Source organism: Pelobates fuscus, chromosome 5, assembly GCF_036172605.1.
Source record: "Pelobates fuscus isolate aPelFus1 chromosome 5, aPelFus1.pri, whole genome shotgun sequence".
Classification (NCBI taxonomy): Eukaryota; Metazoa; Chordata; class Amphibia; order Anura; family Pelobatidae; genus Pelobates; species Pelobates fuscus.
In genome coordinates, this window is record NC_086321.1 from 169,535,006 (window position 1) to 169,562,578 (window position 27,573).

General features: G+C 43.6%; 1 protein-coding gene across 1 annotated transcript in view; it reads left to right on the plus strand.

Moving 5' to 3' along the window:
- The window catches only part of GLTP (glycolipid transfer protein), a 30,397-nt gene extending 24,379 nt beyond the window's left edge, over positions 1-6,018 (plus strand). The window contains exons 3-5 of the mRNA XM_063457076.1: positions 1,110-1,243; positions 1,526-1,676; positions 4,177-6,018. Coding sequence (XP_063313146.1) covers positions 1,110-1,243; positions 1,526-1,676; positions 4,177-4,359 — 468 coding nt within the window. The 3' untranslated portion in view covers positions 4,360-6,018. The remainder of the gene's footprint in view (positions 1-1,109; positions 1,244-1,525; positions 1,677-4,176) is intronic.
- Positions 6,019-27,573: the final 21,555 nt, after the last annotated feature.

Consider the following 27,573-nt stretch of genomic DNA (forward strand, 5'->3'; position numbering starts at 1 on the left):
TGAGCACCCCTGCCTTATGCCTAATTAATTTGAACATTCAGCTTACATGTGGCAAGCTTCTATTGTGTCTCACAATAGCGGGATTCAGTGACCTGAATGTCAGAACCTTCTAATAGGAGGTTGGGTGAGCCAAACCTGAAAATTGTAGAATTTGGGGTGTGTGTCCTGGGCCTGATGGAGAGAGGCTGCATGGAAGCTTAGCTCCGTGCCACTGAAAACTGCTCGATCGAAACCTTTCAAATGGCTCTACCGTGTTGTCACACCACAAGGGAAAACAACATGCGGAAAAAAGCGAGAAATTAAACTTCTTTGAAGCAAAATCGGGTGTGTGCAAACACCTCCTGCTCATTGAAGACTGTCAAGATGGCGGCGACACCGCACAGGATCAGGCCCTAAAGCCCGCCTCGCCTGATATACCACTGACTCAAAGCCTGCTACTAGCAATGCTGGATGGCATGGCTGCCAGATTGGAGGCATCAATGCAGAGATCTATCAACTCTTTCCGCACAGACCTCCAGGACTTGAGGACCCGCAATAACACACTAGAGACCAAACTGTCTTAGCATGCGGAGGCTCATAACATGGCGACTCAGGTAGAAGAACTCAAGGCCCAGATTGACAAGTATGTGGCAAAAAAACTTTTGTTTTCACTACGAAGTTCTCACGTCCACTTCCATGTCCTCATCTATTTAAAAAAAAAAATAAAAAAAAATTATATTTAGCATCTTGTATTGTTTCCCTTTTCTTTCCAGCGTTCCTTATCTGTGTCCATCTGTTGTATAACTAATTTCCTCACATCTCATGAAGTTCATTAATGTGACTGGCCTTGGACTACCAAAAACAAACGGTTATTGGGGCACTAACCTTTAGCAGCTATTTATTCCTTGCTTCCAGACCTGCCATAAACACATCAGCAGGTGGCAGAATTGGGGCAAGACTCCACACATTATCTTGGGTCCATGCCTGCTTGTACCGTGCTACTGACTGCAATTCTTAATGATTTTCTGTCTTTACTGTCATAAATTAGAGCATACAAACTTATACTGATGGGATAATTGTCTTTGTGTTCTAAATTAGAACTTGTCTATTTTTTGCTCTTTCAATGTTAGAAAATCAAGACCGTGTATGAATCCAACCCTACTAAGTTCAAAACATTGCAGCAGATACTGGAAGGGGAAAAGGAAATGTATGGACCTGAATGGCCAAAGGTTGGCGCAACACTTGGGTTGATGTGGTTAAAAAGGTAAGAGACTGGTGCAAATACAGACTGCGGGCACCATGCACTTCGAATAAAGTGGTCATGGTACTAGGGGAAGACTTTAGTCTGCAATTCTGTTTGTTCTTGCTGTTGGACCCAAGCATGGATTAGAGTTTTATAAACCAAAGAAGTCAAGTAATAGGGCTCACTTGATCCATGGTAACATTTTAAAAATATACAATAAAGAATTGTATTAATTTGAGAAACCTCTATTGGAGCTAGAAGTTTTGTAGTTTATATTTTAACATGGTATCACTGTTTATTCAGAGGTTTGAAGTTCATACAAGTTCTACTTCAGAGCGTCGCTGATGGAGAGAGAGATGAACAGAACCCAAATCTTATGAAGGTCAATGTGACAAAGGCATATGAAATTGCACTAAAGAAGTATCATGGCTGGGTGGTGCAGAAGCTATTCCAGGTGAGTGCCACCACCACTGTACCTAGATTCTAGGTCCTAGAAGGCTATCATTAATTGTTTTTATTCCAAACAAACAGTGAGATTGTTAAACATTGTGTTTTAATGGCACTATGTATAAACCATTCTACGACCGAGTACTAAATGTCGATTGATCAACAGAAAGTAATTGTGCCACTTTCAGCGCCATAACTCACTACTGCTTTTGATATACACCCCTACTTTATTTGTTATATTGAGAGGAATGCTGCTGATGTCTTTTGGCTTCCATCCTATTTCCTTTTAGCTGAACATGATTTTTAATGTCTGTGAAATTATTTTTCCAAAGGTGTGTTTTTTATTTTTACTCCCTCACCACAATTGTTTTCTGAATCTCCAGCTCAACATCCAAATAAGCATAGAAAGCTGTCATGTCTTAGTGCTCATTTGGCCAAGGGTACCTGCAAACTTGCAGGATAAAGTCTGTTTTTTTTTTTTGTTTTTTTTTTAAGTTGCCTTTACCAGGGTATTTCTTAAGATCTGTAGATGGCATACAGCCGTGATTATTAAATTGGCATACATCTGTGGGGAGTTTTAGCGTTTTATTCCTTCCACAACTTGGAAAGGCTTGGATCAAGCTTTCCATCTAACCTGGTTAATCCACACTATAAACTGCGATCACTTTATAGACAGACTGGGTCACTGTTTAGTGAATCAGGCTGTGTGTGATGTTAAGAAAGCTCTATACTACACATGTGCAGTCTGTGCATCAAATATTTCTAGGGATAAAATAGCCTTTCTGATTGCCTATACAGTACACACATAAGCACAACTCGGATATATAATGGACAATGTCAGGCTACGTTTAAGCTACTACTGCTATAGCCAAATCCCAAAGATGGTGGACTCAGGATGTGGTGAGCACCATACTTTTGTAATGATGAAAAATGCTTCTGCTGCTTTGACAGAGCTTTTCCATTCACAATCCTTCTCTCATTTTGGTTTTACTGATACATCCCTGACCAAGATGCTTCTATTCCTTTTGAGGGAAACTACTCATTCAGTTTGTCACATGTAGTGTCTCTCATTGTGACCACTAGTTGGCAATGAGAGCTTCTGTGTTGGTCATAACTTGGTCAGACTGCTTATGTGATGACTCACTATAATATAATTACTTTGATGTTTTCAGACTCACACACAGGTCACTATAAATACTTAATCTCCTCTGGATACGGGTCCCATCTGCTGGTATGCAACTGTGCAAACCAAATTAATAAATACACTGAGCCTCCAAATATACTTTAGTGGCCACCTGGTGACCTTGCCATAGAAACGTAGAATGTGACATCAGATCCATTCGGCCCATCTAGTCTGCCCAATCTAAAGACATTCATTAGTCCGTAGCCTTATCTTATAGTTAGGATAGCTTTATGTCTATCCCACGCATGCTTAAACTCCTTCACTATGTAAACCTCTACCACTTCAGCTAGAAGGCTATTCCATGCATCCACTACCCTCTCAGTAAAGTAATACTTCCTGATATTATTTTTAAACCTTTGCCCCTCTAATTTAAGACTATGTCCTCTTGTTGTGGTAGTTTTTCTTCTTTTAAATATAGTCTCCTCCTTTACTGTGTTGATTCCCTTTATGTATTTAAATGTTTCTATCATAACCCCCCTGTCTCATCTTTCCTCCAAGCTATCTATGCATGTGAAGATCCTTTAACCTTTCCTTGTAAGTTTTATTCTGTAATCCATTAACCAATTTAGTAGTTACATACATAGTTGAAAAGAGACATGGGACCATCAAGAAAAAAATCCTTCTTGACCTCAGAATGGCAGTCCAATATCTCCTTGGATCAAGAAGCTATTATCCCACTAATTAAAAATTATATTCCTGTATATTATGTCTTTGCAAGTATTAATCCAATTGCTATTTAAACAGTTGTATAGACTCTGATAAAACCACCTCTTCAGGCAGAGAATATGACACATCCTTATTGTTCTTACTGTAAAAATAAAATCTTCCTTTGCCTTGGACTATATCTCATTTCTTCCAGTTTAGTAGCCCTTCTCTGAACTCTCTCTAAAGTATCAATATACTTCTGAAGATACGGTCTCCAGTACTGTGTACAATACTCCAAGTGAGGTCTCACCAGTGTTCTGTACAATGGCATGATCACTTCCATCTTTCTACTGCTAATACCTCTCCCTATACAACCAAGCATTCTGCTAGCATTTCCTGCTGCTCTATTACATTGTCTGCCTACCTTTTAAGTCATCTGAAATAATTACCTGTACGTGAAGTCTGTCCACCTCCTGTTTCAATCTACTCTCCTACCAGATATTGTTTCCCTTATCCCAATGGCCGGCACAAAATGCAGTGAGTGGGGAGATTCTATCTCTAAGTTGATTATGCCTACCAATTCCTTGCTTTCAAGCACCTGAGTTGTAAATCAAGCCAAGACTTTTTTTCGCAATGTTTCCCTATGTGACAGTTCTTTTTTTGTCTTCTCCATACATAGGCTGCTCTCATTGCTGCTCCTTACAAATCAGACTTCCTGAAAGCTCTCTCCAAGGGACAGAATGTGAAAGAAGAGCAGTGTATAGAAAAAATACGGCAATTCCTGGTTAACTACACACCCACAATTGAAGCCATTTATATCATGTATATTAAGATGAACGCAGAGCTGGAATATAAAGCCTAGCTGCTGTCCCAAGGACTCCAAAGCAATTTTTGCTTTTGGCTACTGCTCAGGACCTAACTTCTTTTTCAATAATTGTCTCCCAGGAGAGTTCACTGTAAGCTTGAAAGGAACAGAGCAAAAGTAAATCGATAAATGGGATTTAAATAAGTAAACAACAAAGATACCTAGTGCACCTTGTGCACTTTTCCCACATGGTAGGTACTGGTGGTTCCTTTGACATACCTCACATAAATCCCTATCTATTCAGCATTAATTCGGTAGACAATCTCTTCCATACTTATTGAGGAGATAGTATGAATGTGGAATAAATCGTATTATTTACCAATATATTATTACTTTAGGAAAACAATATGCCCATAATGCCTCCTTTTCCCTACTAGCACCAACATAACTGTCTTTTGAATGCTAGTATTAATGTCACTTAATGAGTGAATGAGATCACTAGTGTACTTGGTGCTGCAGCTCTCAAAGCATCCTTTATTTCAGCAATAACGAGAATTATTGGATCATTGGAAAAATATTCCTTCTCGAGTTAGTGAAAATTGTTGTTATGGACCTTGCTTTTTCTAAACCAGGATAGTTATTAATGTATTTTTTTTTTAAATTTTTTTAAATCTCTGATTTGAAAATCTGGGCAGTTGTTGCTTATCTAACTTATATTTATTATAACAAGAAGAGAGAACGTGGAATCCAAAACTGGACAGTCGAATATGGTTTGTATAGATTGTGGTTTTGTTTGTTCGTTCAGGTGATCAGCACTATGCATGCGAGATGTACACATTTGGCAGCTCTTTAGCGAAGTACTCTTTTTTTTTTTGCAATGCTTTGCAGCAGATTTTAAACGTATACTAGGTAATGTGTTCCACCAGAGTGCCTTATATAATTCTTAAACCATTCACATGCTGATCGTACTCTTAAAACTTAATTTATTTCTCTTTTTGCAATGTACTAACCTCGAAGATCATTTTATAATGGGTGATATAATTTTGCCTGGTGTTAAATTACAAAACATTAGAGCAGGGCTATTCAAATATTGCAATGTTTTAAAAGGAATTCACATGAGGGAAAACACTGATATTTTGTGGCATATATTATATACATTTGCATTGTCATACAGGCCATAGCCCTTTAGTTTTCAAAGATAAGGAATTTTATCCCGTCCAACGTATAAATAAAATTGGTTACACCGCCTTTGACTGCATTAACCACTACTTACACACCACACATGCAGTTTATAAAATAAAATCTTACAATCTGGATTCATAATCCAAGTGGCTATGGTCATTCCATTGTATGATATATTAATATATGATTCAATTTATCAAAAGTAAATTTTTCATGATTGCTCCCCTTGTATGAACTGGAGACTCACATGAGACTTTGCTAGCAAAAGCGAGTGCCTGGCAACGCTTCAATGGAGTTGTAGTTTGATGCAGGAACATTCGGACTTCAGACCTGCTCTTATAATGTTCTGATTGCTTGACTGGCGTTTCTTCACGGTACAAGATGTCTTCATACATGGTCATTCATAACACCAGTTCCATCAATGTTAATGGACTGACTACTAGACATTCCTATTTCTGACCTAATGACTTGATTTTAATGAATTGTGTGTTTTATGTAATCATTATTGTATTAAATTACTATATTTTGACTCCATGTTTTTCTTTGTTTTTTGTTTTCCCTATTGATAATACTTTCCCTGCTTGTTTTATGAATTTCCTCAAATAACTATATATGGATATAGTTTTAAAAAAGATAAGTGTTCATTTTATGGGATTGCTATGAAACACATTGAATTTTCACTTGACTGAATAACTCTGCCAGTGTAACAACGTCAATTTTAAATCTGAGGCAGAGTTGTAGAATGTTACCAATTTGACAATTTTGGCTGTAAATTAAAAAAAAATAATAATAATTTGACTTTAGTGAAAAACTCTGATATTGTATTTTTCTCTGTTCGCGGTATGTTGTGTGTCTGTCACAAAATCTCATAAGAACCTATGTATTTCTATACACTGTGTACCTTGACAAAATGACTACACTGTAGGTTACATCAGAAATGGAAGGAATAAGGGTTGGCACTGAAGCCTTCCTATTTACCTCTCTCCCCCTCCACTTTTCACATAAACTGGTTTGTTGTGATCTATGGTTTTTATTAGCTGCAGTGATAAAGTGGACACTAGGTGGCAGCTCTGGAAACTTTCCCGTGTATTACTTTATGTGGATGTTTTTCTCAATTGGCAGCAATAGCAGCAGCATTGATAATGGAGATAAGGTAGGTATAGTGTGTGTGTTAGCATTGATATACTGATAGGAATATTTAGCTGCAAAAACCTCTGCAGTTTTTTTTTTTTTTTTTTAAATCCCCACATTAATGGAGCTTATCTACTAAACAAGTAATTGTAACCCTGTTATAGTCACATTTATTTTGCAACTTGATTGTCCTTTTAACAACTATCTGCTAATAACACAGGTTGGGTGTCCGTTACAAGTGATTAACCACTTCGAGGCTACATCACTGGCTGTCCAGTTGGGTAGCTTTTAGAGTCTCCTTTCTAAAAATTACTATGCATGAAATTGGATACAAAAATCAGCATGACTTCTCTTTAGACTACCATCTTCAAGTGTAACACAGCCCTCTAGTGGCAGTTAGTTTTTTTGTGTTTGTGCTCTCAAGAAAATCCTTAAAGGAACACTATAGTCACCTAAATTACTTTAGCTAAATAAAGCAGTTTTAGTGTATAGCTCAATTCACTATCATTTAGGAGTTAAATCACTTTGTTTCTGTTTATGCAGCCCTAGCCACACCTCCCCGGCTATGATTGACAGAGCCTGCATTAAAAAAAAATTGGTTTCACTTTCAAACAGATGTAATTTACCTTCAATAATTGTATCTCCATCTCTAAATTGAACTTTAATCACATACAGGAGGCTCTTGCAGGGCATAGCAAGCTATTAACATAGCAGGGGATAAGAAAATCTTGATTAAACAGAACTTGCAATAAAAGCCTAAATAGGGCTCTCTTTACAGGAAGGGTTTATGGAAGGCTGTGCAAGTCACATGCAGGGAGGTGTGACTAGGGTTCATAAACAAAGGGATTTAACTCCTAAATGGCAGAGGATTGAGCAGTGAGGCTGCAGGGGCATGTTCTACACACCAAAACTGCTTCATTAAGCTAAAGTTGTTCAGGTGACTATAGTGTCCCTTTAACCCCTTAAGGACCAAACTTCTGGAATAAAAGGGAATCATGACATGTCACACATGTCATGTGTCCTTAAGGGGTTAAACACCAGTCAAGTGAAAATGCTCCCATGTCTACATACATGAGCCTCACGTTGTTCCAGTTAACAGTGACCCATGATCAGAAGACCATATTAAAGCTAAATGGTTTAGTGCCCAAACACCCGATTAAATTGGTAAACATTTGCTATATTTGCAGTGTTAATATTAAGTCTCAGACTTGTATAATTCTGCTGTAGTACATTTTTTTGTGACTTTGTAACTAATTGCTGTGTGCAATTGCTAAAACAAAAGTTAAAAGTATACAATGACAAAATAATCAAGAAGGGCCTGGCAGCTAATAGTTGGACATTGCATGGCTGAGCTACAGGACTGAAATTGATAATTACCTGTAACTTATGGGATCTCACTGTGGAGCACCTAGTTTTTTTTTTTTTTATTGTTTATGTGAGATGGCTCTGACCCTTATTTAGACAGTCCCCTTTTTGGATTTTCCAGTGTTGCCTGGCTTATCTCTGTCCCCAGGCAGTTGCGGTTATCCCAGTCTCTGCAGTAGTGGTGAACCTCTTCGATTTGTCTTTCCTGGCATCATATAGGCCCTGTGGCTGCTCCTGTACCATGGCGGTTATCCAAAACACCAGCTCAGGCTATGGCTACTTCTCTCAATGCCTTTAATGAACTGTGTACCCAAATCTAGGTGCGCCTGGTAAGTGCCGCCAGAAAATTTACCAAGATTAACACCCAGCCAGCCATCTACCACCACTTACCAGGTGGGAGAGATTGCCTTCCACACGGGTGAAGGACTTTCCTTGGTCATCGATATGGACACCTGGAGCAGCCAGTGATTCCTCTTTATTTCCCGCTTGGAGTATGTCTTTTACAGACTAGGATCTGCTTGTTGAAGTGGGCTAATGGGTCATCACCTAATGCTGGTTCTCATATATGCCTCATACTATTATGTTGACAAGATAAGTCTTTGTGTGTGTTTACCAGTCTCTTACTAAATATCCACCCAGTGGCTTTAATTTAAAGTTTTTATGGTTTAAATTATGATTTTAAAATATTGTGCAGATATTTAGCCATGAGTAGTGCACACTATGACTACTGTTGTACTGATTTTGCCACTGCACGATCAAAGTATTAATAATATAATAGATGGAAGCAAATTTTTTTTTATTCTTGTTGTGCATGAGAAATACAATCTAGTCATGATGCCATCAACAAGCATATAGCAAAAATAGCTGTATGGCATCCCTAGAAAGTGCACAATTTTGTGAAAACAATCTAAATTCACATTTATTAGTTATAAAGCGCAAAAAAAATCCACAGGCCTGTACAATGGTATCAGATAGTATATTTGCTTTTAGTATCCTACATGAGTTAACATATAGTAGAGCAATCACATGAAAAGCAGGGATAGTAGGCATAACATGCAGGTAAGTACCACTGGAAGTTTTAGTCTAAGAAGCAAAACCGTTATACACAAGGCCAAGGAGCTCCAAGAAGCACCTAGCACAGCCACAGAGCTTGCCAAGCATAGATGTAATTGGGGAGAAACTGTAAGCCTAGTAGCTCCACATGAGTCTCTCACCCCCTCTGACCTCCAGCTTGACAATTTGGCAAAGTCCAGCACGCACCATAAGTCCTCACTCCCTTGCTAGGGTTTAATGACGGACTGCATGAGCCAGACTGGGGAGCACTTACATGCCTTCTTGATGAGGTATTTAGCAGCCTGAAAAGTAAGGTTGATCCTGTCGGGCTTGTAACGGCGGTAGTCTTGGCTTTCAAGCATAAGTGCCCTCTCAGCAGGCCCCACTGTCCGCAAAGTGCTGGGTGAGCTCCATAGGCGTAGGCCTGTTCCGAGTCCCCAGTAGGGACTATCCGAATATCTGAAATGTTGCTGTAACTTGTTCCTGTTAATAGACTGCTTGTTGGGGAAACTGCTTGGTGTGCCTAAGCTTTTTTTTTTTTTTTTTTTATATATATACAATTCTTGCTATACAAATACAACTCAGAGTTCCTGTAATGGAGTGAGGTGGGTACAACTTTTAGGGGAGAAACACTGGAGGCAATTGTTATCACAAACTAACTTGCATGTGATGATGCAATGTTTTCCTCAACAGTAATTTCCAGAATATACAGCATGATAAGTCCTGATCAGTGCCATTACCTTTTTGTAATTAATAGATTTTTGACCACATCAGTACAGTAATGTTGGAATGTGTCCCCGTTTGGTGATGGATCTGCCATTGTATTGTTAAAAAAAAAAAAGACTGCTGAGAAACATTAATGTACCAGCTTTATTTCGGACATCGGTATTGTAAACCAAAAATTAAATGGGAAATTGGTCTGCTCCTGCAATAATTTTCAATTTTATTTGTCTCTGCATGTGATATGTTTCAAGTGCTATATTCTGTTTGCTCTTCCCAGTGGTTAGATGCAAATTAAATGTGTACACTTGTGCCTCATGACAATGCTGAGAAATTACTTCACTAGATCTGTTTTAATCCTTCAAGATCTTTAAATATTGTTAAATAGGTTTTTATTTAGCTAGATTTTTTTTTACATTTTTTTTATTTGGAGAACGGTTGAACATAGGAATAGGTCTGATTCCCAACCCCAGGACCAGTCCACCTGTGTTTAGTAAGCAAGACATTATGTCTGTAGGAATATGTGCCTATTCAACCAAAAGAACATTTGAGATCAGATACTGATGTTCAACAAAAATATCTGATGTTCAGTTAGGTATTGTAATTCATCCCACTCCACTCCCTGTGAGTGAACTCATGGGTGGAACATATAGGTGGCCTTATGGGCAGAGCCGTCTTTAGCGCGGAGCAGCTGCCCGGGCCCAGATGCTCCTGGGGGGCCCCAGAGCAGCTGCCTCGTGGGCCCCGCGATTTGAGCAGCCCCAATGTACCCGGCGGTGTGGCTGCCCACCAACTAAGGAGGCCCTCGGGTGGCCCATGCACTAAGGGCCACCCAGTGACCATGTGTCAGCAGGGGCCTGGTCGGGTGCTGTGTTGCTTAAACAGCACGACCGGGCCCCTTCCTGTACCGGCTGAGAGGAACTGACTGCCGCGCGTCACTTCCTCCCACCGGAGATAATAGCCGCACGGGAGGAGGAAGGCAAGGAGGACGGGAGTTCTACAAGATAACTCCCAACTGCCTCAGCCTGCCACTGGACCTCAGGGAAACCACCCTCCATAAAAAGGTAAGAACCTGGAGGGTGGCTAAATGTATGTCTGTGTGTATGTTGATATAGTAGAAAGGAACGCAATCCAAGGTCTTTGTGATAGTTGTCAGTATGTCTGTGTGTGTGTGGATGTCCAATACGCCTGTCAGTGTATGTGTGTGTTTCAGTATATCTGTCAGTGAATGTGTCTGTGTGTCAGTATATATTTGTGTGTCAGTATGTATCTGTTAATGTTTTAATGTTGGTCTGTATGTGTGCGTATGTGTCAGTATGTCTGTCAGTGTGATTGGGGGGTGGGCGTAATGGGGGGTTAGGGGGGCACAGCGACAGAGCCCAGGGCGCCCAAGAAAATGCTTTGCCCAGGGTCCTATTCATATTATAGACGGACCTGCTTATGGGCAAACTCACCATCAGGCCCTGGGGCCCAGACCTTGAGCTGTGCAAGGGGCCCAAAAAAATGGCGCTGCTTCACCTTCCCCTAGAACATTGACTTTTTGTGACCACAGTTACAAAGAGCTGCCAGAGAGCCTGTTCTACATCAGACCAGTGGAGCCAGACTGCAGCCCGAGCCCATCATAATCCTCATCTGGTTGTAAGTAGGCAATCTAGTATATTATTCGTAGCACTAATCTCTAATTTACCTCACTCGCTGTAGCTTAATGTAGTGGTGCTGGTGGCTATAGCCGGTCTCTGCAGGCTTTTTAATGTAAATACACACTGTATGCAGCACTGGCGTTGGTTCATATGGGTGGGGCATTCAAACACAATACATTACAAGTAGAAATATGCACATACATACATATACACATGCAATTGTCAAAAATTAAAGGGACACTATAGTCACCAGAACATTGTAATTGTTCTAGTAAGTATAGTCCATCCCTGCAGTCCTCTGTATGGCGACACTGAACTTTCCTTATAGAGATGCATTGATTCAATGCATCTCTATGAGAAGTTGCTGATTGGCCAGGGTAGTAAAAACAAAGAGAACGTTACCTGCGCTCTGGCCTAAATCCCCATGTACATTTAAACAAAATGGAGGCTCTTTAGTTTTATTCCAATGGCCATTTGAATAAATAAGCTCACCAGCCACGTCAAGGCAAGCTTCAATAGGTGAGTTCCTACACTAGCTATTGGATATGCTGATATCAGCCAAGAATCTCCAGTAAGAGAGGAAGGGGTATTTAGCCAGGGTAGTGTCTGGCTCTGCCACATGCCCCACCCCCTTGGCAATCTCATCAAATTCAATGCTTTTCTATAGGAAAGCATTGTGATTGGCGCAGATCATCACTTCTGATGATGTCGGCCAAGGAGGCAGATCTGGGATAGAGACAGTAGCAGCAGACTGAAATAAAAGTAAGATTTTAAATACTAGAAGGCTGCGTGCTCTATATATTTCTACGAGTGATATACGTCCTGCAAAACATGTAATGAGGTTTCCTTAATACAAAGAAAAATGTAAAGGGGTAACGAGGTTTTAATTATAGTCTTTCGGCACAAACAGTGCTAGGTGGTCGGTGGACAGTCTTGAAAAGTCCTGAGGTCCTGAAAATCCCCATGGCTGTTTGTCACACTGTTTTTTAGCCCCAAGTACCCTGTATAGAGCTAACATGTCAAAGTATATAATGTAACAGTGCCACTTTAAGGCACCATATTTGGAGTTAAATGTAAAGTACAGTGTGGCAAACCTAGCCACTTCTGGACTATAATATAGGAAAGGTTGTACTGTGTGTTATATGTGTATCTATGGTAATTCGCATGCTGGCAGGCGTAAGCTACCAGCATGCAAGTACTTCGTTCGACGAACAGCGGCTATCTGGGCTGTTCGTGGAACAAATACGGGCTCCCCTGATAGACCACACACTTAGAGGCGTGTGGCGCTTGTTAACCGATTGCAACAATGTTGCAATCGGTAATTAGAGGCTCTCCTAGGTGGCCGTCGTTCGGCTACTGACCATGCAGCGGTCGGCCATCTTGGATTCGCTATTCTTCAGCGGTGTTTGGTCGTCGAGCGCCTGGAACCGAAAACGGCTACTCGACGACACGAACACCGCTGGACTTCCAGACCGTTCGGGAGCCCGTTCGGTAGGATCGTTCCCCTAGATGCAATCGGCAGATTGAGGGGAACTTCAAGGTAAACTGTATTTGTTGCGGCGTTCGGTCATTTCAGCTGGGATCTGAGCGGTATTCCCACAAAAGATGCGCTCAGACCCCAGCTATGTACCAAACGTTCGGTTATGTCAATGTACCGTATAAAACGTATAAAAAGGATTTTAATGTGAATTGTCAGTTTTGCTACATGAGGGGATAATCCACTTAATCGTCCATTTTAGTGGGAGTATCCCTCTCGTGTAGCAATGCACCCTGGGAGAATTACACTGCATTATGGGAGAAATCCCCTGAAACTTCTGTCAGAAAACCCCTTGCATGGGGAACTGTATAAATCTACAAGCCTGTGAATAAAGCGAGTTAGTTGACTCCCAAACTGTGTTTCGTCCGGTTATTGGGATATTGCCTTACTTTTCAGCGCTGACTGTGGATATACCTGTTATACCAGCGGAGATCGTGGATTCTAATATTGCACTCCGCTACAATTGGTGGCAAGCGACGAGATCCGACCTTACAGCCGAAAAGCGCAATTTGTGCAATTGTAACTGCCAAATAAGAAAAGGGAATGGCAAGCAGAATACAGCGAAAGAACCGACTACCGAAGTGAATGGAGATGGATTATTCTAAGCTAAAGAGACAAACGTTAAAGGAACTGCTGGAAGCCAGGGGAAAGATGGCCAGCAGCAAACCCAAGGCTACACTAATTGCCGAGCTGATGGAGGGAGACAGAGCCCGCAGCGCTACACCTCCAGCAGCCATGGAGGAGACCCTATACCAGAGGGAAATGAGGACCAGGCTGGAATTTTTACCCCAACCTGTACCACGGGACATGCTATCCGTGGTGATGGCAGATGTGCAGGAGTACGTGATGGCACACAGTCCGCGGAATGCATCTTCCCGAGCAGAATCCATTTCGGAATCACTCAGCATACCATGCCTTTAAAATGTTTTGTGAGGAGAAGGATGAGATCGATGGGTATTTACAGGATTTTCAGAGACTGTGTGAGTTGCATGATTTGGAACAGACGGTATGGGTGCCGGTACTAGCAGGCAAGCTAGCCGGTAGGGCAGCGGAAGCGTATCGTGCTGTACCCAGAGAGGGCAGCAAGGATTACGCTAAAGTAAAGAGAGCGATATTGGAAAGATATGCCATTACCCCAGAGGCATACCGGCGCAAGTTTAGAGGCCTGCGCAAGCCAGAAAGAGATTCCCATGCAGAGTGGGCCCACAAGCTGGATCAAGCATCTCAGGGGTGGATACAGGCCAGCCAAGCTACCACCATGGAAGAATTGCGACAACTGATGCTGTTGGAGCAATTCTTTAACGGTTTGTCCCCAGAAGCCCAAGAATGGGTGAGAGATCGGAAACCTCTCACCCTAACCGAAGCAGCCAGATTAGCAGATCAGCATTTTGATGCCAGGAGGCACCATGGACTACTGCCTAAAACGTACGCCCGACCCACGGGACAACCCAGTCCTCTACAACCTACCAACCCCACAGCGACTCCTTTTCGCCCAGCACCAGGGAATCCACCACCCCCCTCACGATACAACGGACGGGCGATCATACAATGCCACACCTGCAAGCAGTGGGGACATATGGCACGTGAGTGCACCCAAAATCGGAGCAGACAAGCTTGGAACCAGGTCAGACAGAACCTGGCCCCAAGGGCTGCTGCTCACCATTACCAAATGGAGCCAGCCGCTCATGAGGTGTTGAGCACCCAAGCCGAGGAACCCCTGGGGATTCTGCATGAGGTGATGTTGGTCCGAGCCACGGATAACCGGCAACATCACCGCCAGCTAGTGACCGCAGAGGGGAAGGAGGTCCAGGGACTTTGGGATTCGGGAGCTACCTTAACCCTGATAGCCCCCCATTTGGTTCCTGATACAGCACACACTGGCGGATCTGTGGCAGTACGAGTGGCAGGGGGAGCAGTATACCGATTGCCCACTGCTAAGATTCATTTGGATTGGGGTGCGGGGGAGGGCATGGTAAAGGTGGGTTTGATGCAAAACCTACCAGCGGATGTTGTACTGGGGAATGACCAGGGTCAGATGACCTCTGCTTTTGTACCTCACGCTCCACATCAGGAGGCCCACCCAGTAACCACCCGGCAGCAGGCACGCACCACGGCTCCACCAGCTCGCACCGCGGCTCAGGTAAGAGACTATGACACCCCCTTGACACGTATGACCTGGGATACCCCCACCCAATTTGAGGCAGAGGTAAAAGCTGACCCCACGCTGCAGGTATACCGGGATAAAGTGAACACCGATCAGGCTGGGTTAGAGGGGGAGCGGTACATCTAGGAGAAAGGGTTATTGTACCGCATAGCAGAACGGGGGGTAGGCGGAGCCGTCACCGTGACCACTAAACAGCTGGTAGTACCCCAGAAGTATAGGCAGGAGCTGCTTAGGATAGCTCACGACATTCCCCTGTCCGGCCACCTGGGAATGACACGCACCCGCTACAGATTGACCCACGCCTTTTTCTGGCCTGGGATCTCTAAAGATGTACGGCAATATTGCACCTCCTGTGACGTGTCTCAACGAGTAGGCAAACGAGGTGACTGCCATAAAGCTAAATTATGCCCGTTACCCATTATTGAGGAACCCTTTAGCCGGGTAGCTGTAGATATCGTAGGGCCCCTACCCAAGCCCAGTCCCTCCGGGAAGAGATACATTTTAACCGTAGTGGACTACGCCATTTGGTACCCCGAGGCCATTGCTCTCTCCAACATCCACGCAGAGACGGTAGCTGAAGCCTTAATAAAAATATTTTCCCGGGTAGGGTTCCACCAGGAGATAATATCTGATAGGGGCACCCAATTCACCGCAGAGGTTACCCAACTTTGGAGGGTATGTGGTATTAAACCCATAGTCAATTCAGCCTACCATCCCCAGTCCAATGGGTTATGTGAGAGATTTAATGGGACGCTAAAACAGATGCTCCGTACGTTTGGCGAGACTCATAAGGACTGGGAGTGCTATCTACCCCATCTGCTGTTCGCATATAGGGAGGTACCCCAAGAGTCGACAGGTTTCTCCCCATTCGAACTGCTATTTGGGAGAAGGGTGAGGGGCCATTAAACCTCATTAGGGAGCATTGGGAGGGAGAGAGTAGCCCCGATGGTAACCCCATTGTATCTTACGTGCTGGAGTTCAGGGACCTACTGGAGGCATTGACCCAGGCTGTACGCACCAACCTCCAGGCGTCTCAACAACGCCAGCGCCGCTGGTACGATAGGGGAGCCAGAGACCGCAGCTTTCAAGTGGGGCAGAAAGTTTTAATTTTAAAACCTGTCCGCACAGACAAGCTGCAGGCCATCTGGCAAGGCCCATACCAGATAGTAGAGCAGCGATGCGACACTACCTATGTGATTGGCCCCTGCTCAGGGGTAGGGAAGCGACGCATGCTTCATGTGAACATGCTCAAACCCTACCATGAGAGGATAGAGGACGTGACCTATTAGAATCAGAGGGCCAGATAGAGCCCTCCAAGGACGTTCAGCTGGGGGAGCGGCTAAACCCTTCGGAGCGTGCCCAGGTACAAGAGTTGATCATAGCTAAAGGGGCTATCTTCTCCAATTTGCCTGGGTAAACTCTGCTGGCCACTCACCGAGTTGAAACCCCAGGACAGCTACCTATGCGGCAGACCCCATATCGTGTCCCTGAAGCAGTCAAGGCACATATGAAGGCAGAAATTGACGAGATGTTGCAACTAGGGGTTATCGAACCTTCAGACAGCCCCTGGGCATCGCCGGTAGTGTTGGTACCCAAGAAAGACGGCACCACACGCTTTTGCGTTGACTACCGAAGGCTAAATGACAAAACGGTGTCTGATGCCTAACCAATGCCACGGATAGACGAGTTGCTAGATAAAATGGCTAGGGGGCAGTATCTTACGACCATAGACTTATGCAAAAGGATACTGGCAAATTCCGCTAGCCGATGATGCCATCCCCAAGTCGGCGTTTGTCACCCCGTTTGGCCTGTACCAATTTCGGGTCATGCCCTTCGGGATGAAAAACGCTCCGGCGACCTTTCAAAGGATGGTAGATCGGCTACTGGACGGGTTCCAGGAGTATGCATGCGCATACCTGGACGATATTGCCATATATAGCCAGAGCTGGGCAGAACACCTACGGCATATAGGGGCAGTTATTGACCGTATAGGGGAGGCAGGGTTGACCCTGAAACCTAGTAAGTGCCATATCGGGATGACAGAGGTGCAGTATTTAGGTCACCGGGTGGGGAGCGGGCACCAGAAACCCGAACTGGCCAAAATTGAAGCTGTTGCCAAGTGGCCCACCCCTAGGACCAAGACTCAAGTACTGGCAATTATCTAGGTACGGCGGGGTACTACAGAAAGTTCGTGCCCAATTATAGTGCCCTAGCCAAACCCCTGACTGACTTGACACGCAAGAACCTTCCCCGACAGGTTACCTGGGCCCCAGAGTGTGATCAGGCATTCCAACAACTAAAGACTGCTCTAACTAATGCTCCTGTACTCGCTGCACCCGATCCAACTAAAAGATTTCTTGTTCACACAGACGCTTCGATGTTTGGATTGGGGGCAGTGCTGAGTCAAGTGGGAGCAGATGGTGGAGAACACCCCGTAGCTTACTTGAGCCGAAAGTTGTTACCCCGTGAAGTAAGCTACCCTGCCATCGAAAAAGAATGCCTGGCCGTGGTGTGGGTCCTGAAAAAGTTGCAGCCATATCTGTATGGACAACCTTTTTCCTTACTCACAGATCACAACCCGTTGGTGTGGCTGAACCGTGTGGCTGGGGACAATGCCAGGCTGCTGCGCTGGAGTTTGGCGCTGCAGCCCTTCGACTTTACAATCCATTACCGCCCAGGTAAACAAAACGGTAACGCCGACGGGTTATCTAGACAAAATGAACTCGAAAAGTGATCTGTGAGTACTCTCCCGGACATCCCCAAGCCGATCCGTTGGGATCAGACTGTGTATGCCGGCTTGTTTCTGGGGGAGCATTGTGGCAAACCTAGCCACTTCTGGACTATAATATAGGAAAGGTTGTCTGTAGGTTGTACTGTGTGTTATATGTGTTTTCACTGTGTATCTAGGCTATGGTAATTCGCATGCTGGCAGCCGTAAGCTACCAGCATGCAAGTACTTTGTTCGACGAACAGCGGCTATCTGGGCTGTTCGTGGAACGAATACGGGCTCCCCTGATAAACCACACACTTAGAGGCGTGTGGCGCTTGTTAACCGATTGCAACAATGTTGCAATCGGTAATTAGAGGCTATCCTAGGTGGCCGTCGTTCAGCTACCGACCATGCGGCGGTCGGCTATCTTGGATTCGCTATTCTTCAGCGGTGTTTGGTAGTCGAGCGCCTGGAACCGAAAATGGCTACTCGACGACACGAACACCGCTGGACTTCCAGACCGTTCGGGAGCCCGGTGTTCGGTAGGATCATTCCCCTAGATGCAATTGGCAGATTAAGGGGAACTTCAAGGTAAACTGTATTTGTTGCGGCGTTCGGTCATTTCAGCTGGGATCTGAGCGGTATTTCCACAAAAGATGCGCTCAGACCCCAGCTATCTACCGAACGTTCGGTTATGTCAATGTACCGTATAAAACGGATTTTAATGTGAATTGTCAGTTTTGCTACACGAGGGGATAATCCACTTAATCGTCCATTTTAGTGGGAGTATCCCTCTCGTGTAGCAATGCACCCTGGGAGAATTACACTGCATTATGGGAGAAATGCCCTGAAACTTCTGTCAGGAAACCCCTTGCATGGTGAACTGTATAAATCTACAAGCCTGTGAATAAAGCGAGTTAGTTGACTCCCAAACTGTGTTTCGTCCGGTTATTGGGAGGATTGGGATATTGCCTTACTTTTCAGGGCTGACTGTGGATATACCTGATATACCAGCGGAGATATATTGCACTCAGAATATTGCACTCCGCTACATACAGTGTTGAGTTAAAGCTGTGGTTGTAGGCTTGTAATGCAGTGGATACACTGGGTAATGATGTGTGTGCAATACAGCAGGAATAGTTTGTACATATAAGGCTAGATAATAATCTGAATTAATTCAAAGATATGGTGTCATAATGCAATTCACAGAATGTTGTAGAGTTGGCCATAAGGGATGCTATAGGGCAGGCATAGGCAACCTTCGGCACTCCAGATGTTTTGGACTATACCTCCCATGATGCTTTACCAGCATTATGGGTGTAAGAGCATTATGGGGGATGTAGTCCACAACATCTGGAGTGCTGAAGGTTGCCTATCCCTGGTATAGGGTGTGGTTTGGGGATGAGCTAAACTCAATGGTTTGGTGGGGTGGTTAAAACTTACGCTTGGGCTTTGGAGCATTGGAGGGCATGGTGTACGTTTTTGAATATATTTTCCAGGGACACTTGCCGGCATATGTGCAAGCTATGAGAATGTAATGCATGCCCACTTACCGGTGAGTGTCCCTAGGTAATCAACATTCCACCCAGCTCAGCAGACAGCTATGGAGAAAACTCCTCATGCAAATAGCAATGGCTTCCACACAGACCTAATTTTCTTATGACCTTTTTAATGTCCTATAAGGCAATGCATTTGTTTTGGAATCCTGCAGCATGTAAATTCTACTATTTACTACTTACTGCAAAATAGCATGGGTGTATATGGGAAAACATCTAACCCAACCTGCAACTCCAACCTGTACATGGGGAGAATGTTAAATGGGAACTGTGGTGTGCATTGCTAATCTGATCCTCTACACGATACCACAGATTAGACATATTCATGCATTTGTTGCACCCACCTTTAATCTAATTGATTCATCCACAACAAAACCCCTATTAGTTTTAAAATAATCGGTTTGTTTTTATGCTGAATGCAACAAATGGACCGGTGTACCTTGGATTGTGCCCTCAATCTACCCAAACCACTTGCCCCCACTTCATTTATCAGATCTCCTAGCAGTCTCACTTTCAGAATGACCGTCTCCCTTTCGGGGTCCTGTCCTGCCATCCATATTATGCTCTTTGGTGTCCCAGACCTGTGGCCACAAGGGAACTGACCTTGGGCAGCAGTGAGTGCTAGAAGCATGCAGAGAGAGCTTTGTGCTAAGTACCAGGCTGAAAAGCCCTTCAGATAGCTAGCTTGCCCCGTTTCCAGATAGGCCTGTCCATTATGGCCATTGCCAGTGACGCATCCAGGGAATGGTGTATGCATGTGACTGACCCTGTGCATGGGTGAAGGTATGTGAATAATTATTTGTACTACAGTCTGTTTAATCTGTGTACCTGCTTTAAATTGGGATAAGTGAAAATGGTAAATTGGAAAATTGGTAGGCAGAGCTGTCAGGCAACACTGCCAATAACTATATCAATTTTACTGAAGATGCCCATAATGGGGTGGGCCTGTTAATCTAGCCCCCAGTCTTCAGGAACCATCAGGGAGTGCTGCTGAAGTGTTTCCTGTATGTACCTAGTGCCCGCTGCAATGGATGTGCAGTATTAGATGCGCAATACTAGATGCAGTGGTGTATTTTGAGAGAGTGCTGCCCTAGGCATGACAGATCTCAGGCAACCCCTAATTTAAATTTACCCATCCCTTCCTGCCAAGACCAAACCTCTTCCTGTTAACGCTCTCTCGCTCACTGATTTGACATAATCTGACAGACACATACAATCATTCAGACACACACACACACACATTTTCCCCCAACACACTTATTTTTTTTTATTGATTTTTTCATTTAACCCACCTAGCCTCCCTATTTTTGGGAAAGCTAGGTGGATTTTTCACCTAGGGTCCAGTGGAGCTTCTGGGCAGGAAGGCAGGTGGGTGATTGCGCTTAGCGGGGGAGCTGTGAAATCCCCCTGCTCGGTTCCCTCGCACGCAGCAGAGTGAGGCCGGGAGCCTGAGTGGTCATAGTCCGGCATAACTGTGGGTCGCGCGAGGAAGCCGAGCAGGAAGAGCTCAGGGGAAAGTGCTCCCTCGCCGCCTGCCTGGGAAACAACTGGCTGCCTGCCCTGGGGGGCCCCAAAGGTGGCCTGCCGGCCAGCTCTTGAATCCCCATAAGATGAGGCAAGCAAGGCATTAGTCTGGGCATTTGGGGTGGCGTTTTTTTGCTGCCCCCTGGAAAGTGCTTTGTTTGCCTCGCGGTAGATACAGCCCTGATTAGATGCACTCACACTGTGAAGCCCTGGAACATTCCTTTGTGCCCCCAGTTGCGGGGCACCATGGAACTAACGCAAGACTGTTGGGAGCCTGTTAATTCCATGCATTACCCACCCCCAACCAAATCTCTATGTGACGAGCGTGGGCTATAGGCCCAGCCGAGACAGTGGGGAGAGTGTGGAAGTGACAGGGTTAATGACACCAGACCCCTGGTTACCTGTTGCTAGTCCCAGCAACCACTCAATTAACCCCTGCAATCCCTTCTACACTAACCACCTAGTACACACTTTACTGCCAACACCAAGACTTTAAACCCGGGCGTCTTAGGTTACCCCACACACAGGAGAATTATAGAATCACAGATCTACTTTTACTGATCAAACACATATAATTAACCCTTTTTGGTAACATGTTTACCTGAGCTTTCCTCTGGAGAGTGAAGCTCATAGAGAACAGAGACACAAGCTGATTAAGTAAACATTTAATCTGACAAAAAAGATTCACAGTGCTGAGTACAAAATACAGAAGTAAATGACATACAGACAACAAATTGCAAAACAGTACATAAAATAAAAAATAGGAGAAAACACAAGAAATGTGTTACATATATTTACCCCATATAGAATTCTTGTGGAAGTTTTAGATGGTATAGGTCGCCTAGAAGTTGCTGACCAAAGGATAGTCCAGCACCTTCATTATATGTGGGGGGAGGGGGGGGGGTCAGAGGGGATTGGTCTGGCAGTTTATTGCCCATGTTCTATCAAATTCCCCTACCTCGTGAAAATCCCCTACCCTCGTCACTTCCGGTGAGGGGAATCAGCTGGATCCTGTGCTGCACATGCATGCTAGCACTCCTGCTACGCCTCCACAGCAAGGTCCTGGAAGGTAAGTAAAACTAGTTTTACACTTTCATTATAGTTAGTGCATTCACTAAGCTTAGGCACACGGGACATTTAGGGTTAAGTGAGGGTTCAAATTAGGGTTAGGTAAGTGATTCTAACCTCTCTCACACTCTATTCTTACCCTAACCCTTGGGGTAAGGGTAAAAATAAAGTGTGAAAAAGCACAATTTATTGATTTTCCCCTAATGTGAAATAGCACTAAATATGAACAAGTCCCTAATCCCAACCCTAATTTGAACCCTAACATTAACCCTAAATGTCCCATGTCCTAAGCTTAGTGAATGCACTAACTATAATGAAAGTGTAAAACTAGTTTTACTTACCTTCCAGGACCTTGCTGTGGAGGTGTAGCAGGAGTGCTAGCACGCATGTGCAGCACAGGATCCAGCTGATTCCCCTCCCCGGAAGTGACGAGGGTAGGGGATTTTCACAGGTAGGGAAATTTGATAGAACACCCACTCTATGCAATTCCTTGTGTTCAGCTCTAGTGATGCTATCTAGATGTTTTATGGTCTAGGCCTGGTGCCGGATCAAAGACCACAATAAATGTCATCGCAAGGTTTACAAAAAAAACAACTCTTAACATATATCAATACATCAAACACCAACTCATGCTTTTGGCATGACACTCTACTTCTGCAAACTTTAAAATATAAGCATACAAATTAAGCCCTGCACTCAAACTGTCCTCCTCCTGGCCAGCAGCAATGACTGTAGTACAGATTAGTCCCAATACATACAATAAAAAAATAATAATCAAATTCCTATGCACAGGTGAATAACTAGAGGGCTTTTTAAAACCCTTAAGAACACACAATGGAAATTTTACGTCATGCTGGCCTTTCACTTCTGAAACCTTTAAAGGGGTTAAAATCACTTCAATGGTCATTAAAGTGTAAGCTCCCCTGCTACATGTAAGATAAAACCTCTTAGGTGAGTCCTACACTAACATTTCACATTGTTCCTTTCAGCTAAAAGGCAAAATCTCTAATGAGACAGATAGGGGTAGTATTCTAAACTACTACACACTTATTAACCATTAATAGGGAACACATTGTGGGCGGCAGCACTGTAACATGGCTGTGTGATAAAAAGCTAAACTAAAGTGTAAGCTCCCCTGCTACATATAAGACAAAACCTTTCAGATGAGTCCTACACTAACACTCCACTTTGCTCCTTTCCACCTGAAGGCAAAATCTCTGAGACAGAGAGGGGTATTTTTCTAAACTTCTAAACACTTATTAACCCTTAAAATATGTGCTGCAAACTCGAAGAAAAAAGTACATCGATTCCTGACCTAAATGGACCGAAAGAACAGCTCTGTAAAGACTCTAACAGTGAAATTATCACTAGTCATCTTAAAGTCTCATTCTTTTCACGCACTGGCCAATAAGGCGCTCACACTAAACAACTGGCCACGGTCTGTATTTATCACCTTCACAAAGCAGAAAACACTGTCTCTGCATTCTGCACTATAGCTGGACGTCAGCCCAGTACACCAGATGGTTTGGATTTATTAATAAAAAAAATAATCCCAGCCATATTGCAAAGCTGAGCTAGTCACTGGACCTCGTGGATTAGATTTACAGTGCAGAAATGCTCTTTGCAATCATATTAACATGTAACATTTCCAATATGTTAGGATTTTGCATCATAAAATATATATTAGAGCAGGTTTTTTTGTTAATTTAAACAAAAACTGTGTTTAATGAAAACACTACTTTTAGTTTGGAGTAAACCTTTAAATACTTTTAGAAGTCTAAATTACATTGGATTTGTCCACCAAGGGCTGATTTTTTTTAACAGACCTTTAAAGGAACACTCTAGGGTCAGGAACACAAACTTGTATTCCTGACCCTATAGCCTTAAAAATGGCATCTAGCTTGCCTGACCTCCCTCCCACCTTCGCCCCCCTAAATATAGTAACATTTTATTTTATTCCAGTCTGCTGCTGCTTGCTCTGCCCCTGATCTGTCTGCCTGCCTGACACCATTAGCAGTGTTGAACTGAGCCAATCACACTTCTTTCCCATAGGAAACTGTCAAGGAGGCAGATCAGGGGCATAGCCAACACAAGCCAAACACAGCCCTGGCCAATCAGTATCTCCTCATATAAATGCATTGAGCAGCATTCGATACAATGTTTCCCCATTAAAAGCATTTGATTGGACATGTTACTCTCCTCTACATCTCTATGAGGAGCATTTGATTGAACATTCAAGGAAGCAACACCTCTAGGATGACATTGCAGGAGGAGGAGTGGGCAGCAGCATAGGAGTCTCAGGGCAGGAAAAAAAAAAGTCCTTTTTTCTGTATTTGATTTACAGGTTACTAGGCTGGGGCCCTGAATGTAATTATGGACTAGGAAACAAAAGCGTTCGGAATACGTGCTTGTGTTCCTTATTCTATAGTGTTCCTTTAACAAACCCCTCTGGCACCAGAGGCAAAAATAAATATGGAAATCAACTTTTTCAAAGACCACACGATGGAGAACGACGCATTGGATGACTGTTCAGCCCTTACCTGGGGTTGTTAACCTTTATCCCACTGCACAGAGGTTTGTAAATAGGAGAGACCATGTGCCAGTCCTGGCCTGGTTAATATGGGCCAACGGATTGCGTGTACAAATTTAATTTTCTTTATGTGGAAAATCATGGGACTACCCAGATATTGTTGGAACTACAAATCCCATAATTCCCTGCCATACTATGGTTTTAAGTCATTTGTGATTTAAGCTAAACCAAATCCAAAGCATATTGCCTTATGCATGTTTCCAACAACATCTTAATAAATCATTTTGTTGTATGTATTTCTTTTTTTTTTTTTTTTACCAAGCCTCTGCCCCTGTTTTAGATATCACAGTGCAGAGTTTAATATCTTTAATGACACTTCGAGAAAGAGAGCAAGAAAAACAAAAACAAAACGAACAGAAAACAGAGTTCTGGTCTGCCTTAATCACGTGTGCAGGGGGGGAGGGGGGCACAATTACAGATTTCCCTGCATATTCAGTAGTTCAAGCTGGAGCACTGCACTTACAGATTGCTTGCTCCGTGACAACTTCTAAAAGAAGAAGTGGTCATAGAAGTTGGAGTAATCCTTTCATTTCAAAGGGGTAGTAATAAAATGAGAGCCAAATCATATTCTCTACAAATTTGAACTGGTCGCAAGTTCATATAAAGACTATTAATAGTCAGGAAGTTCTGCTCCTCAAAATATTTAGCAATAGATCCTCTGCATTATTTCCAGCACCATGAATTGTAACAGGAGAGATTTTAAGTTGCTACATATTAATTGCAGCCAGGGCTGGCCTCAGGCCCATTGTTGCCCTGTGCGAAAAATATTTGCAGCGCCCTCCTCCCCCTCCACACACAGGTACGCACACACACACACACAGACAGGCAGCCACACACACACACAGGCAGTCACACACAGATACTCACACACAGAGGCAGACAGCCACACACAGGCCGTCGCAAGCACGCACGCACGCAGACAGTCAAACACACAGGCAGACAGTTGCACATACACACACACACACACTCACATACAGGCAGTCATACATGGTTACCTCTGTCCTTTATGGTCTGGGAGGAGTGAAGGCAGTGCAGGCAGATCCTGGGTCTGGTTCTTAGGGAAGCAGAGATGCCTTCCTGCTTCCCATGCAGCCGTCATTTTAGCTCCGCCCCCGCCATACATTTAGCTCCGCCCCTACCTCAAGGTAAGCCCCGCCACAATGCTGGGAGGTTTTTTTTCTAATCCCGGGTGGAGAATAATGAAATTCTCCACCTGGGTAGCCAGCCATGTGTGAGCGGTGCCGGCCGCAGGGCGCCCCCTGCTCCACGGCGCCCTGTGCAGCCGCACGGCTCGCTCACCCCTAAGGTCGACCCTGATTGCAGTTACACAGAGCGTGGTAGCTGATTACCTATCTAGAAGAGGTAATTTGAGAGGTCATTTACTTCCAAGTGAACCCGTTTGTTTTTTTTATTGTTTTTGAAGAGCATACGATAAATAGATACCAAGATTGCCCTGTCTGATCTGTCCCTAAACAGTTTCAGTCAACTGAATAGTCCATGTCAGTTATCTCAATGGTCAATGTCAGTTGTATCATATGACTTAAAGGGACACTATAGTCACCAAAACAACTTTAGCTTAATGAAGCAGTTTTGGTGTATTGATCATGCCCCTGCAGTCTCCCTGCTCAATTCTCTGTCATTTAGGAGTTAAATCACTTTGTTTATGAACCCTAGTCACACCTCCCTGCATGTGACTTGCACAGCCTTCCTAAACACTTCCTGTAAAGAGTCATCTAATGTTTATCCTTCCTTTTTTGCAAGTTCTGTTTAGTTTAGATTTTCTTATCCCCTGCTATGATAATAGCTTGCTAGACCCTGCAAGAGCCTCCTGTATGTGATTAAAGTTCAATTTACAGAGCAAGGGATAAAATTGTTTAAGATAAATTACATCTGATTGAAAGTGAAACCAGTTTTTTTTTGTTTTTTTTGTGCAGGCTGTGTCAATCAGAGCCAGGGGAGGTGTGGCAAAGGCTGCATAAACATACAAAGTGATTTAACTCCTAAAAGGCAGATAAATTGAGCAGTGAAACCTGAGAGGCATGATCTATACACTAAAACTGCTTCATTAAGCTAAAGTTGTTTAGGTGACTATAGTGTGCCTTTAAAAATTATTCACGAAGTGTGAATTTTTAGGAAATCCACGTTTGATTTTAAGTCAAACTAGATAAACTGAAAACTGGTTTAGAAATTTTTTACAGCATTGCTATTTTGGTCTAAAATTTGAGATTCACTATGAATTCCTGACAATTTACACTTTAGTGCAATTTGAATAGTCCCTTTCATAATCACGCTTTGTAACAAAACCCACTATTTTGCCCATGTCCAAGATATATTCCTCCTATGTTCAATACTCTGTTACCGAACTCCATTCATGATTTCCCCATTCAGGAACTACCATCTCCCGAACACCGAACAACCCTGGCTCATTAAACATCAAAGAAAACCAGAGAATTAAGTGCTCTCTCTATGTGGCTGCCATTCTTGGCACCACGTGCTGGAGAAAACGGCAGCCATCTTGTCGCACGAACGCAGGCAGCTGGAACTACAAGTCGGACACTCGACTGCACGAACACCGGTGAAAGTATATGAATGTCTGCTTCTTTCAACAACAAACCAGGAGAGCGCTGTTCGGTAGGTTTTTTTCACACTAATAAGGCAAACAAACACTACCTATGCTCAGGGGAACCGTTAATTTTTTTGTGAAATTGACCGACCGCTACCACTGAAACCCTGGAACGGATTTGGGCAGACACCTCATGTGTGGTCGGTCAAACCCCGACCCCGCTGGCGATTCGGCTGTATTCTTGGGATCTGAGCACTATTTGGAAAACTTGGGCGCTCTGATCCAGGCTATCCAGGGATATAATATTTGTAGGGGTTCCTATATATTTATGTATTTGAATATTTTAGGTTTTTATGCCTAGTCACTCTGACACAGAAATTCGTAGCCATTTCATGGGAGTGTTCTGGGCATGTTTTACTGTATCCCTGTTGTGTATATAAGTGGGCCACTTGGCCATAATACAATTCA